Source organism: Lepidochelys kempii, chromosome 6 (genome assembly GCF_965140265.1).
Source record: "Lepidochelys kempii isolate rLepKem1 chromosome 6, rLepKem1.hap2, whole genome shotgun sequence".
Classification (NCBI taxonomy): Eukaryota; Metazoa; Chordata; order Testudines; family Cheloniidae; genus Lepidochelys; species Lepidochelys kempii.
Window position 1 is genome coordinate 53196592 of NC_133261.1, and position 12109 is coordinate 53208700.

A 12109-nucleotide genomic window follows, 5' to 3' on the forward strand; every position below is an offset into this window, starting at 1 on the left:
GGGATACCCATTTTTGGCATAGCAGAACTATTGTAGATATAATAGTGCATGTGCGTTCCTGAGAAAATGAAACACCTAGGTCAGTGGTATTCCATCCTTGGTTCTTAAACTATATGTAGATCTCAAGGGTCAGAGGCTGAACAGCACTCTTCTCTCCCTACCTGAGTTCTGAGTTTGGGATTAGATAAGCAAAATTCATCTATAGCCAAACTCCTTGAGGATGCACACCTGAACTAAAAAAAATCTCATGTAACTGTCATTTCTGTTTCTAGTCCTCCTTTGAATCCCGAAGTGCAAAGATGCGGGCGGGGGTAGGGCAGGGCAGGGGGGATTATGGTTGTGGTAGGGAAAGGGGAAGCCTAGTCAAACACTTCAAATGTGCACAGCTTCAGTTCTAAAAGCCTGCAGTGGGTTTTTTGTTGTTTTGCTTTTGTTTTTCCCCAAACCAATTTGCCTCTCCCTTGTCTATCACTTTACCCATTAATTTATGCTTCCTCTATCTTCAGCACTGTAAAAGCTTCATAAAACACTAGCTTTTCGGAGTGTTCATTACATGGTAAATGAAATTCCTGTAACTGTTTAGACCATATAATGATATGGTAACTTTATATATGCCTGCTAAGGGAAGCCAATTCTTCACATGTGGTAGTTGTGTACATCAATGTGGAATTGTGTTTGTTTTTGTTACAGTACCGACCAAAGGCCCCAACCAAGATCAGAACCTCTTTGTGCTAGGCACTGTACGCTTAGTAAGAGAGAGTCCCTGCCCCAAAGAGTTTATTATCTAATATTGAACACCTGTATAAGGCCCACATATGGGAATACAGGTTTGCAGTTTAATCCTTTCTATGAGGGAAAGATGTATGGTTTTATTTCACATAAGATCTCTTTTAACCATCTTCACAGACAGTGGTTGAAATTCAGCCCTGGTGAAACTGTAGCCACTTTCCTGGAGTTACAGCAGGGATGAATTAAGAAACTCAGGTTGGAAAGAATCCCAGCAGGTCAAGAACTAAAACTTGAGCCATAAGAAGTTCTAGGAACAAATTAATTCTGCTCAATATCTTTTGATGCAATTGCACCTGTAATGTAAAAGGAACTGAAGACACTTTTATAGTGGAGTTGAATCAACAGTCTTTCACTGTTGGTACCACTAGAGCCGGGATCAGCAACCATTGGCCAGTGGGAGCTGCGATCGGCCAAACCTGCAGACGCTGCAGGTAAACAAACCGGCCCGGCCCGCCAGCAGAATTCCCTGATGGACCGTGTGCCAAAGGTTGCCAATCTCTGCACTAGATTCTGTGTTCAATTGCTATTTTTTCAATTGCTTTCACATTATTCAGTGAATTGCCACTGAAATGCCTAAAGCAGTGGTACCATGAAGAGATTGTTTCTCCAGCAGTGAGAGAAGAGTGTTGCTAAATTGTGACACTAGCCATTTTGACACTGGTACCTAGAGGTTGTGCACTTAAAGTGAAGGTCTTAAAATCAGAATTTTGTATGAGTCTAACTGTTAAGGTGTCCTGGTGCTTCCTCTTAACCAAGCTTTGAAGAACCTCCACCTAGCACAATGGGGTCCTGGTACATAACTGGAGCATTACTGCACTATAAATAATAATTGCTTTGCTACCAGTCCCTGGTTCAAGATCACTGTCTTGAATTTGAGTCACCACTGGCTTGAATCTTGTACATTCCAACCATAAAGGGTCCAATTCTGTTACACTAAGGCCCCTTTATGCTGCTCTTACAACATAACAAGACTCCTAAATACTGCTGAGGTTTAGGGGGAGCTTCCAGCCTGCAACAGCAGGCAGACCCAGCTGGGAAATTGAACTGGGAAATGTGTCTGCAGCATGTTCTTCTCTGGCTATTCTCTCCTTTCTGGGAGCCAGGGGAAACAGAGTGTAGATTAGAAAGGAAAAAAGAAAAGGAGTACTTGTGGCACCTTAGAGACTAACCAATTTATTTGAGCATAAGCTTTCGTGAGCTACAGCTCACTTCATCATCGGATGCATACTGTGGAAACTGCAGAAGACATTATATACACAGAGACCATGAGGGTAAGAGAACCTGGATTTGTGCTGGAAATGGCCCAACTTGATTATCATACACATTGTAAGGAGAGTGATCACTTTAGATAAGCTATTATCAGCAGGAGAGTGGGTTGGGAGGAGGTATTGTTTCATGGTCTCTGTGTATATAATGTCTTCTGCAGTTTCCACAGTATGCATCCGATGAAGTGAGCTGTAGCTCATGAAAGCTTATGCTCAAATAAATTGGTTAGTCTCTAAGGTACCACAAGTACTCCTTTTCTTTTTGCGAATACAGACTAACACGGCTGTTACTCTGAAACCTAGATTAGAAAGGGTAGAGTAACCCTGAGGCTATTGTAGTTTTTCTGAGGGCCAGACAGAGCTCTGCCAAGCCCAGAACACAGGGAACTCAAAGAAAGCTTGAAGCCACCTTTGCCCCAAGCACAGTGATTGTGAAGTGGATGTAAGAGTGCTACTGATCTGCTTTGGTAATCTTATACCCGCTTTGCATTCCCTTGTATAATTGTATATGACTACATCAAGTGCAAGACAGTGATTGAATCAAGCCTAAAAAGCCAAATTCTGTTCTTGGTTACAATCATGCAACCCTGCTGGAGTCAGCAGCCTTGCACAGCCTCACCAAGGGCAGAATTTAGCCCCCTACTTCAGAAACAATGGAGCAAATCAATCCATGTTAAGAATCCTTTAACTTCAGTGCAGTTACACCTGAAGTTGAGTTGTCCCACTGTGTGCCAGAAACTGAAATTTGGATTCACTGGTGGAACAGCATGACTTCTGGTAGGGTTGTGAATTAATTTGTGTCTGGAGTCTCCGTACTTAGTTGTAGAATTCAAAGTGAACAGTCCACTCCTCATTATTCTTTGTAAATAAATACGGTTTTGTAGAATTTTCAAAACTCCAGTGGAAAGTTGGCGTGGGGGAGGATGGGGTGTTTTCTCTAAATGAATAAGCCTAGTCCATGGAGCTTGCAACCCAAACACTTGCAGCCTAGTGTTGGTACCTGAAAACCTAAAAGTGAAATTGTTTAGAAACCTGATTGTGATTTACACTGAAGTAGATCTAATTCTGCTCTCCAGATTTAACTATAAAAGAGAAGTGAAGGTCCAAGCTGAGAGGAATGAAAGGAACTAGAGAAATAGCATTGAAAAGTAAATCAAACTTGTGGGAATTCTCTTAATCTAAGGTTAGATTAGTAACCTAGGAAAAAGAACATGCTTTTTAAAAGTCTGACTGTGCTTTTAGCCTGACTGTGGCCCTTGAACTTTTCTCTCTGTGATTGGAAGGCTGATTGGTACATGTCAATCTTGGGTGCAGCAAGAACAAACCAAAGTCTGCTTCAGCAAGTGGGCGGTTGGTTACTGACCTCAGATACGCAGGTGAAAGATACTGGGGTGAGCAACCAAATTTGGCCATGATTCTTTGCTGCAGTGGATGGTTGATGTGGAAATGTTCCTGATAGGATGCAGAATAGTGACTTGACTTGGGGGAGATGACAATCCACACAATTGCCACTTGTGCGTGTGTCCTTAGCTTTGCTTACAGATAATTTTCTCCTTCATAATTATCTAAGGTAATGTCAAGCTTTTGTCCATCAGGTGTCAGCTGTTCTATAAGGCAAATGATTTAAGCATTTAAAGATGTATTGAGGTATGCTGTAGATACGTTGAGTTGCCTAGTTATGAAAATCACGAAATTGCATGACTCTGCTGGTTCATATAATATTTCCTATCAGACTGTCCAAGCAATCAGAAATCAGCTGATTTCTTGCTTGCTTAACATAGCTCTTTTCTTTTGCTTTTCTCCCGAGGAAGGCAGTGGAATGGGAGTGTTGTTTGTATATCCCCATTGTGGAAATACTGCAATTTGCATAGAATTTTTGACGGATGTGATTGCAATGCTCGTGCTGTATTAACATCTCATTTAAATAGTTTTACTGCTCTTGTACTGAATGAATAGCTTTAATGAAGAGTGACTGATTCTGTCTCACACCAGTTTTACATCTGTGTACTTTCATTGACTTCAGTGGAGCTATTTCTTCTTTACCAGTGTATGTGAACTGAAAATCAAGCCCAGCATGTTTTGCTTTATATGTAGTTACTATTTAAACTCCCCTGTGTATATAGAAATGTAGACTATCGGATGCCAGGTAATATTAGGCCCTTGTGCATTTACACACCATCTGCTTCCACACATGCTGGATATCTGATCAACCTGTCTGTGTAGCAGGTAACAGGATGGTGTTACCACAAAGGGATTGCATTAAGCCAGATTCTCCTTTGGTGCAGATGGGAGGAAAATGGGGCCTAAAGGATGTGAAAATATTTCAACTGTATTGGAAATTGATGTGATTGCATACTGCTGGGGGATATTGGGCTACGTAGGCCTTATAATAAACAATGACCTGTCTCTCTTGATCGCTGGTCAAGCCAAGCCTGTGATTTTTAAATGTGATCATGATGACCTCAGCTGTTGGAGTATAAACACTTTCCTGCCTTTAAAGACAGCCAGCCCTGAATGTGCCTATGCAATAGTAAATAGATTACTAAAATGTTTGAAAAGTGATAAACCCAACACTGCTTCTGTTTTTGTTTTTCCTGCAGAGCAACGATGAGGAACGCAGGTAAGAGTACTTCATTTCTCTGCTCGTCTATAATGTCTGAAATTCCATTTGAAAAGCCGTATGTCTTTAGATTAAAGATTGTGAGAAGCAGCATAGTCCAATGGACTGATCGTGGGACTGAAATCCAGGAACACTAGAGGTATAGTCCTAGTTGTGCCTCCGACTCCTTCCACAGTCTTAAGCAAGACACTTCCGTCAGAATATTCAAACTTAGCTGCCTGACTTCAGGAACCTAACACTAGTTAAGCCCTCTAACTACATGGCTTGATATTCAGGGATCCTTAACACCGCCAGCTCCCGTTAGCTTCAGGTATACCTGGATTTGGCCTAGTTTTTTGTTTTGGAACCAGTTTTAATATAATATAACTTTTGTTTCTCTAGCAATCTAGGCAGGGCAAAAATTTATTCAAGCTCAGTGACTGTAAAAGAAGCTGTTGTTCCCGGCCTTACCCAATCCAATGCAATGTAAAGCTACCTACCTATAAAGCAGTTTTAAAGAATATGAATCTGTGCACCACCAGGCTCTGGGAGGGAGTTTGGGTGCAGAAGGTTGGGCTCTGGGAGGGAGATTGGGTGAAGGGGGTTGGGGTGCAGGCTCTGGGATGGAGTTTGGGTGCTGGGTGCAGGCTCTGGGCTGGGGCAGGAGGTGGGGTCGCATGCTCTGGGAGGGGGTCGGGGTGCAGTGCTTACCTGGGGCTCCAAGGCAGGGCAGGCCAGGGGGCTTCCGTGCGCAGCTGCCCCCAGGCACAACCCCCGCAGCTTCCCATTGGCCACAGGGGTGCTTAGGGCGGGGGCAGCGTGCAGAGACACAGCCCCACCCCGCCCCGGTGTCGCAGGGAGGGGCCAGCAGACATGTGGAGCAAGCAGGCAGACACCACTCAGCTCCCCTGTGCTGCCGGTGGTGGGCAGGGCCCCGGGCCATTGTAAATTGCCTGTAGGGGAGTGCCCGGGAGCAGCAGGCAGGGCCAAGGGAGAGACCCAGCCCCAAAATTGCTGGAGCCCCCAGGCCACATTGTGGAGGTTCTCGGCCGCAGCTGGCCCATGGGACGGGAGTTTGAGACCCCTGATGTAAACTGAAGGGACCCAATCTCCTTTATAATCTTATGCTACGAAAGTGAACAAGTACAATGAGAATCAGTGCATGCTGACCCCTGTGGTTACTGTTACATTATGTAACTCTTATTCAATCATAAATTAAATGTTATCCTTTTTAAAATGAGAAAATGCATGCATGCTGAAATGTTAAATCCAAGAATTAGAAAGAAGGGGGAAAGTGAATTGTTAAATATAGGGGCTGGTTCATTATCATGTCTTCAACAGTGGCCGGAGAAAGGTACAAGAAACTCTCCAGAAAGCAAGGAATAACCAACTCATTGCCCTAACAAGGAAAGTTTCTTCCCACCCCCCATTAGTTAGAAGTAGTTTTATGTCCCAAAGCATGCGGGTTTATAACCTTTCCAAAATTTAGTTATTTCTTTAATGCTTATTATCATAACTCTAAAAAGAAAAGGAGTACTATTGGCAGCTTAGAGACTAACCAATTTATTTGAGCATAAGCTTTCGTGAGCTACAGCTCACTGCATCGGATGCATTCAGTGGAAAATACAGTGAGGAGATTTATATACACACAGAACATGAAACAATGGGTGTTACCATACACACTGTAAGGAGAGTGATCACTTAAGTTAGCTAAAACAGCAGGAGAGCGGGGTGTGGGGGGAGAGAAAACCTTTTGTAGTGATGATCAAGGTGGGCCATTTCCAGCAGTTAACAAGAATGTCTGAGGAACAGTGTGGGGTTGAGGTGGGGGAAATAAACATGGGGAAATAGTTTTACTTTGTATAATGACCCATCCACTTCCAGTCTCTATTCAAGCCTAAGTTAATTGTATCCAGTTTGCAAATTAATTTCAAATCAGCAGTCTCTCATTGGAGTCTGTGATATATGCCATCATGTGCCAGCAATACGCCTCTGCCATGTACATTAGTCAAACTGGACAGTCTCTACGTAAAAGAATAAATGGACACAAATCAGATGTCAGAAATCAGATTACATATTATAATTATGTCAAGAATTATAACATTCAAAAACCAGTCGGAGAACACGTCAATCTCTCTGGTCACTCGATTACAGACCTAAAAATCTCAATATTACAACAAAAAGCCTTCAAAAACAGACTCCAACGAGACACTGCTGAATTGGAATTAATTTGCAAACTGGATACAATTAATTTAGGCTTGAATAGAGACTGGGAGTTCCTTGATGCTCAGGAAAGTGTTACATGTATTCTAATAGTCTTCAAAAGACTTGTAGCATCCTACATATGTAGGATCCTAAATGAACAATTGAATCTGTGGATGGGCTGAATTGGGGAGTATGGTAAGAATGAACAGTTTAAGGTAATGGGATGACAGAAGTAAAGCAGTTCTTCATGTTCTGTTTAGTGTGGGACTTTTGATCTGGCTGCAGATGGTTTAGTGTCCTTTCAAAATTGCAGCCGATAGGTAACAAATGGTGTTAAGTCGTTAGAACCCAGTGATGCATTGCTGCCTCCATGAAGATGCCCTGGTGTACTCATTGGTACTGATTAGTTTGTTTATGTTGAGCTTCTGTCTGGCTGGGTCTATTGTAACTAACACTTCGGTGCCTATTTTGCTGTTCTTATTCATTCATTTATGATATGCTCTTCACAATCACTGAAAGTCAACTGCATCTTTTTGACAAAGGTGCTGATAACAATTTTGGAATGCAGCTTAATGTAAGAGAGAGATCAGGAGAGGCAACAACACTTCTGTAAATGGGGGAGTATAGTTAAAAATAACACTATGAATTGCTATTCCAATTCTTGCACCAGCTTGGATTGCCTGGAGCCCAGGACAAGTAATATTGTGCCTGTTGTTGTTGACCATTCCATGCAGTGTTCGCATTCTCTCTCAACCGTGTTAATAACCCAAAAAACTGTGGATGCACTGTGGTACACTGAAAATGTGGAAGAAGTGTCGAATTGACTTTAATATCAGAATAACACAGGGGTTACTGTGCTGACTATCGTCTGGTTGATAAAAATCTCAATTCTTTCAACATATCTGAAGCTGCTGTAGAGTCGAGGGACCCTGAAGTAGATTTTAGGTCAAATGTGCCATGGAGTAAATGAGACCTTGTGCATAGACTGAGGCAGCTGGCCATGAGTCTGTCCACTCCAACAGAGGGAGAAGCAGCATCAAAGGCCACCGAGACCACTGAAACAGAGCTGGTCCCTGCTGCTCTGGCAGGACTTTGCTGATATCACACCCCAGCGAAAAACTCTGCAAGCCACCCTACCATTCATGGCCCTCTGCTGAGGTGGGTAGGGGTTGAGTTCTCTCTCCTTTTGGGATGGACCCCAGCCCATGGGAAGACAGGTTTCATGGCCAGCTGCCTCAGCCTGTACAGAAGTTCTCACCTACTCAGTGGCACATCATACCTAAAATCTGCTTCAGGGTTGCTGGACTCTGCAGCAGCTTCAGATATGTTAAAAGAAACCATTAGGAAAAGTATAGATAATAAAGAAAATATCATAATGCTACTATATACATCCGTGCTACACCCACACCTTGAATACTGTGTACAGTTCGGTCGTCCTATCTCAGAAAACGTACAGAGAAGGGCAACAGAAATTATTAGAGGTATGGAACAGCTTCCATTTGAGGAGAGATTAAATAGACTGGGACTGCTCATCTTAGAAGAGAGATAAGGTGGTGGGGGCAGAATATGATAGAAATCTATAAAGTCATGAAAGGTGTGGAGAAAGTGAATAAGGAAGTGTTGTTTACCCCCTCATGTAACACAAGAGCCAACAGTCACCCAATGAAATTAATAGGCAGCAGGTTTAAAACAAACAAAAGGAAGTACTTCTTCACACAACGCACAATCAACTTGTGGAACTCATTGCCAAGGGATGTTGTGAAGGACACAAGAATAACTGGGTTCAAAAAAGAACTAGATAAATTCATGAAGGATAGGTCCATCGGTGGCTGTTAGTCAAGATAATCAGGGATGCAAATCCATGCTCTAGGTGTCCCTAAGCCTCTGACTGCCAGACGTTGGGACTGGACGACCGGAGATGGATCACTCGATAATTGCCCTGTTCTGTTCATTCCCTCTGGAGTGTCTAGCACCGGCTACTGTCAGAAGACAGGATACTGGGCTAGATGGACCATTGGTGTGACCCAGTATGGCCATTCTTATGTGGTGGCCCAGAGATTAGGAGAGGCCTCTACTAGTCCAAAGAGTAGTGGTGGTGGAGGCCTCAGCTTTTGTGTGGGTGGCCCTTTCCACTACCACCCCAGTTAAAGGGTGACAGGACTGTCAAGGCCTCCATATAAGGGTATTCCTAGGGGCTAGACTGCCTTAATCTAGCCTATGTACAAGTGCATGTATGTTGGATAAAGTCCTTTTAAAAATCAATGTTCTTTGTGGATTCTAAAAATTTCATGGCCCTCTTTGTAAGAGGAGGAATTTGCATTGTGTCCTTGCCAAAATTTCCTTTCTCTGCCTCTCTACTGTTGCCTTCCTGCTGCACGGGGTTTGCATTTTGCTCATGCTCTGTTTCTATAGCGTGTAAAACGCTTCATGATGAAAGCCCCAGTAGAAATTTAACATGCCATTTCTCTGGCCTAAATGGTTGGTTCCTAGTGACTTCACCTTTCCCACTTACCTCCAAGCCTCTGTGCATTGTAACAAATGGCTTAGTATCTCACAGGGGCGGCTCTACCAATTTTGCCGCCCCAAGCAGTTGCTGCCGAATTGCCGTTGCCACTAAATTGCCACCACTCCAGGAAAAGCGGTGGAGCTGCCGCCGAATTGCCGCTGCGGGACACGAACTGCTGCCCCATTCTGAATGACGCCCCAAGCACCTGCTTGGAAAGCTGGTGCCTGGAGCCGGCCCTGGTATCTCCTATCACATCCATGCTTTCTTTAGCCACTTCACCTTCCATATATGCAATACTAGTATCAAACATTCTGGATGCTGTGCTTACTTTGCAATAGCTGAGCTACAGGGCTTTCTATACTGCTCATTTCCTAGGATTCCAAATATAACCCGTCATTATTCTAAACAACAGTGATTGAAATCCCTGATGAAAATGAAGAGTGATTGTAAAGCAAACATGCACAAAATGAAGCTTGCACCCTACCATAGTAGTGTGCATGCTCTATGGAGTCTGCACATAGCTCACTTACACTGTAGCAATATTGGACAGTAATTTTCTCATGCACTTTTATGATCATAGGTTCTTATTCCTGCATCACTTACAAATATCCTTCAATGTGATGAATAAAGGAAGAGTTTGAGAGTTACTTCGGGCACCCATCCAACCCTACAGCCATCGGAGCCCTAGCTTTACTAAAGCTATCTCAGTGACAGTAAAGAGATATTAACAGGATCCCAGAAGAAGAGTAAATTATAAACAGGAACAATCTGCTCACCTTACACAGAACAATTTTGAGTTAATAACCCACTTTGCCACTAGGGAGTAGTTGTCCATTGTCTTTCCATCTGCCCTTATTTTGTCTCTCTCTGATTAGAACTCGTTTGGGCGGGGGCGTATTGATGTGCATGGAGATGGAGGTTTAACCAGTGCTTAGTCATTTTAAAGAGGGTTTTTGCCGAGGGCAGACTTGTAAAACGGACAGCAGCTTTCCATCTTCTGCCTGCTATTCTGGGCTGTTCCTGTCCAGGTGAGTTTCTTATCCTCCTTCTGCCTGATCTGGAGGTGAAGTATTGCACTGTGTGAAACTGTCGTCAAAAAATTTCCAGCCTAAACGCAAAATCTAATCACCCACCCTTAGCATGATGATGAAAAAGCAAATGGTATTTTATTTGCCCACCAGATAAAATTATTTGCCTTAAACTTTGTATGTCAAATGACACTACCAAGGCTTCCAGGCTCCATATAATACCCTTGCAACTTTTCCTGCCCCCTACATAAGCTAGCCTTGCTTTTGGAATATAACTGTGATACAAAACTGACACTTGGTGTTAGAAAGCTAAGGTAGTAATAGCCTTAAGGTTCACAGTTGCTAGAATATGCCCCCTCAGTACATCTGTTCGGAGCGCTGTATGCAGGGCTAGCCCAGGTTATGCTTTAAAATTACGGCCTCTCTCTCTTCAGAGAGCCTTCTGTATACTAACAATATAGGGCCAGATTCTCTTCATAACGGTCTGCCCCAGTACAACTCCAGTGAGTTAAATGGAACTGAGAGGGTATAATTGAGAGGAAAAGCAGGCCCACAGTATTTAAATAAGATTAACATTTTTGTGGGAGTGGGCTGGCAAAAAAGACAGTGTCTATATTTGTGACTTGGACAGTAGGTGTTTTGTTAGAAAGCATTTGTTTTGTCTTTTCTGCTGTGAGTTGCTCTGACACACAAAGTGTGCTCCATAAAGTGAGCTGTGCATCATCAGTTCATTGCACTCTGAGCAGGAATGCTAATGCAGCCCTTTTATTTCTCTGCTGTTATGAATTCATTGCTCTGGTTGCAATTCATTCATTGTTGCATTACCTTAATTTCAGTGGGCTTTCTCTTAAGCCCAGGCATATGGCTGTGATACTAGGGTAGCAGAGAGCATGTGAGAGAGGAGCCATTTATCATTCTAAGAGACCTTCAAATACTCTTGTAGGACTGATGTGTATAGACTCACCTGTCACACTTCAGCTGTGTAGGGTGAGCAGGATCTTTCTTCTCCCTCTCCTTTCTTTCCCTCAGTAGGATGAAAAGTGGGGCTACTTTATGTGAGCTCTGTCTCTAACAAAACCCAAGCAGTAATTGATTTTCAGAGCATAACAGCTTGCTAATTACAATGCTTTTTATTTTGTAAGTTTCAGCATGCTTCCAAGAGAATGCTGTCCACACCAGAATATCTTAAATGGTCCCTCTCTATCACTTATTGTATGTTTAATGCTGTGAGCATAATTCATGATGGCTCAGGTTGGGGAACTGGGGGGAAAGAGGTGTGGGTGATGTGGTAACTGTGTGCCCATTTACGGATGTTTAGACTGGTGTGTCTGAAGGGGGTCACTTATGCAGGGACCACCCCAGTAATTATTAAGAAGAATGGCTGTGTGCTCTAGAATAAGATTCCTCTAAAGTCTCTGAAGCCAGCCCCAGAGGTGGCCACTCTATGGTTCCTTTAAGAGTAGGTTCTGTGGTGAATTCTTTATATATTGTTGGCCTTAACATCTGTTGGTCCCATGATAAGAAGACATCAGGAATCGGTGAGCTTGCTTTCTCAGCAAAGGTAACGTAGGCACTGGCTTGTCTCCTCCAGCCCAGGAAAGACTGAGGCAGCACCCAAAATCTGTTCAGGGCCTTCCTTCAGGGTACAGTTTTATTCCTCAACCTTAAGACTCACAAAGTAACACCAAATAAAGCTAGTCCCCATACCAAAGCAGGC

General features: G+C 43.2%; 1 protein-coding gene across 4 annotated transcripts in view; it reads left to right on the plus strand.

Annotated features, from left to right (window-relative positions):
- The window catches only part of TRIM44 (tripartite motif containing 44), a 105593-nt gene that overhangs the window by 38243 nt on the left and 55241 nt on the right, over positions 1-12109 (plus strand). For all 4 annotated transcript variants that reach the window (XR_012159392.1, XR_012159393.1, XR_012159394.1 and 1 more), the window contains exon 4: positions 4655-4674. Coding sequence is in view for 1 of the 4 variants with exons in the window: in XM_073347982.1 (XP_073204083.1) it covers positions 4655-4674 (20 nt within the window). In the remaining 3 variants the exon portion in view is untranslated. The remainder of the gene's footprint in view (positions 1-4654; positions 4675-12109) is intronic.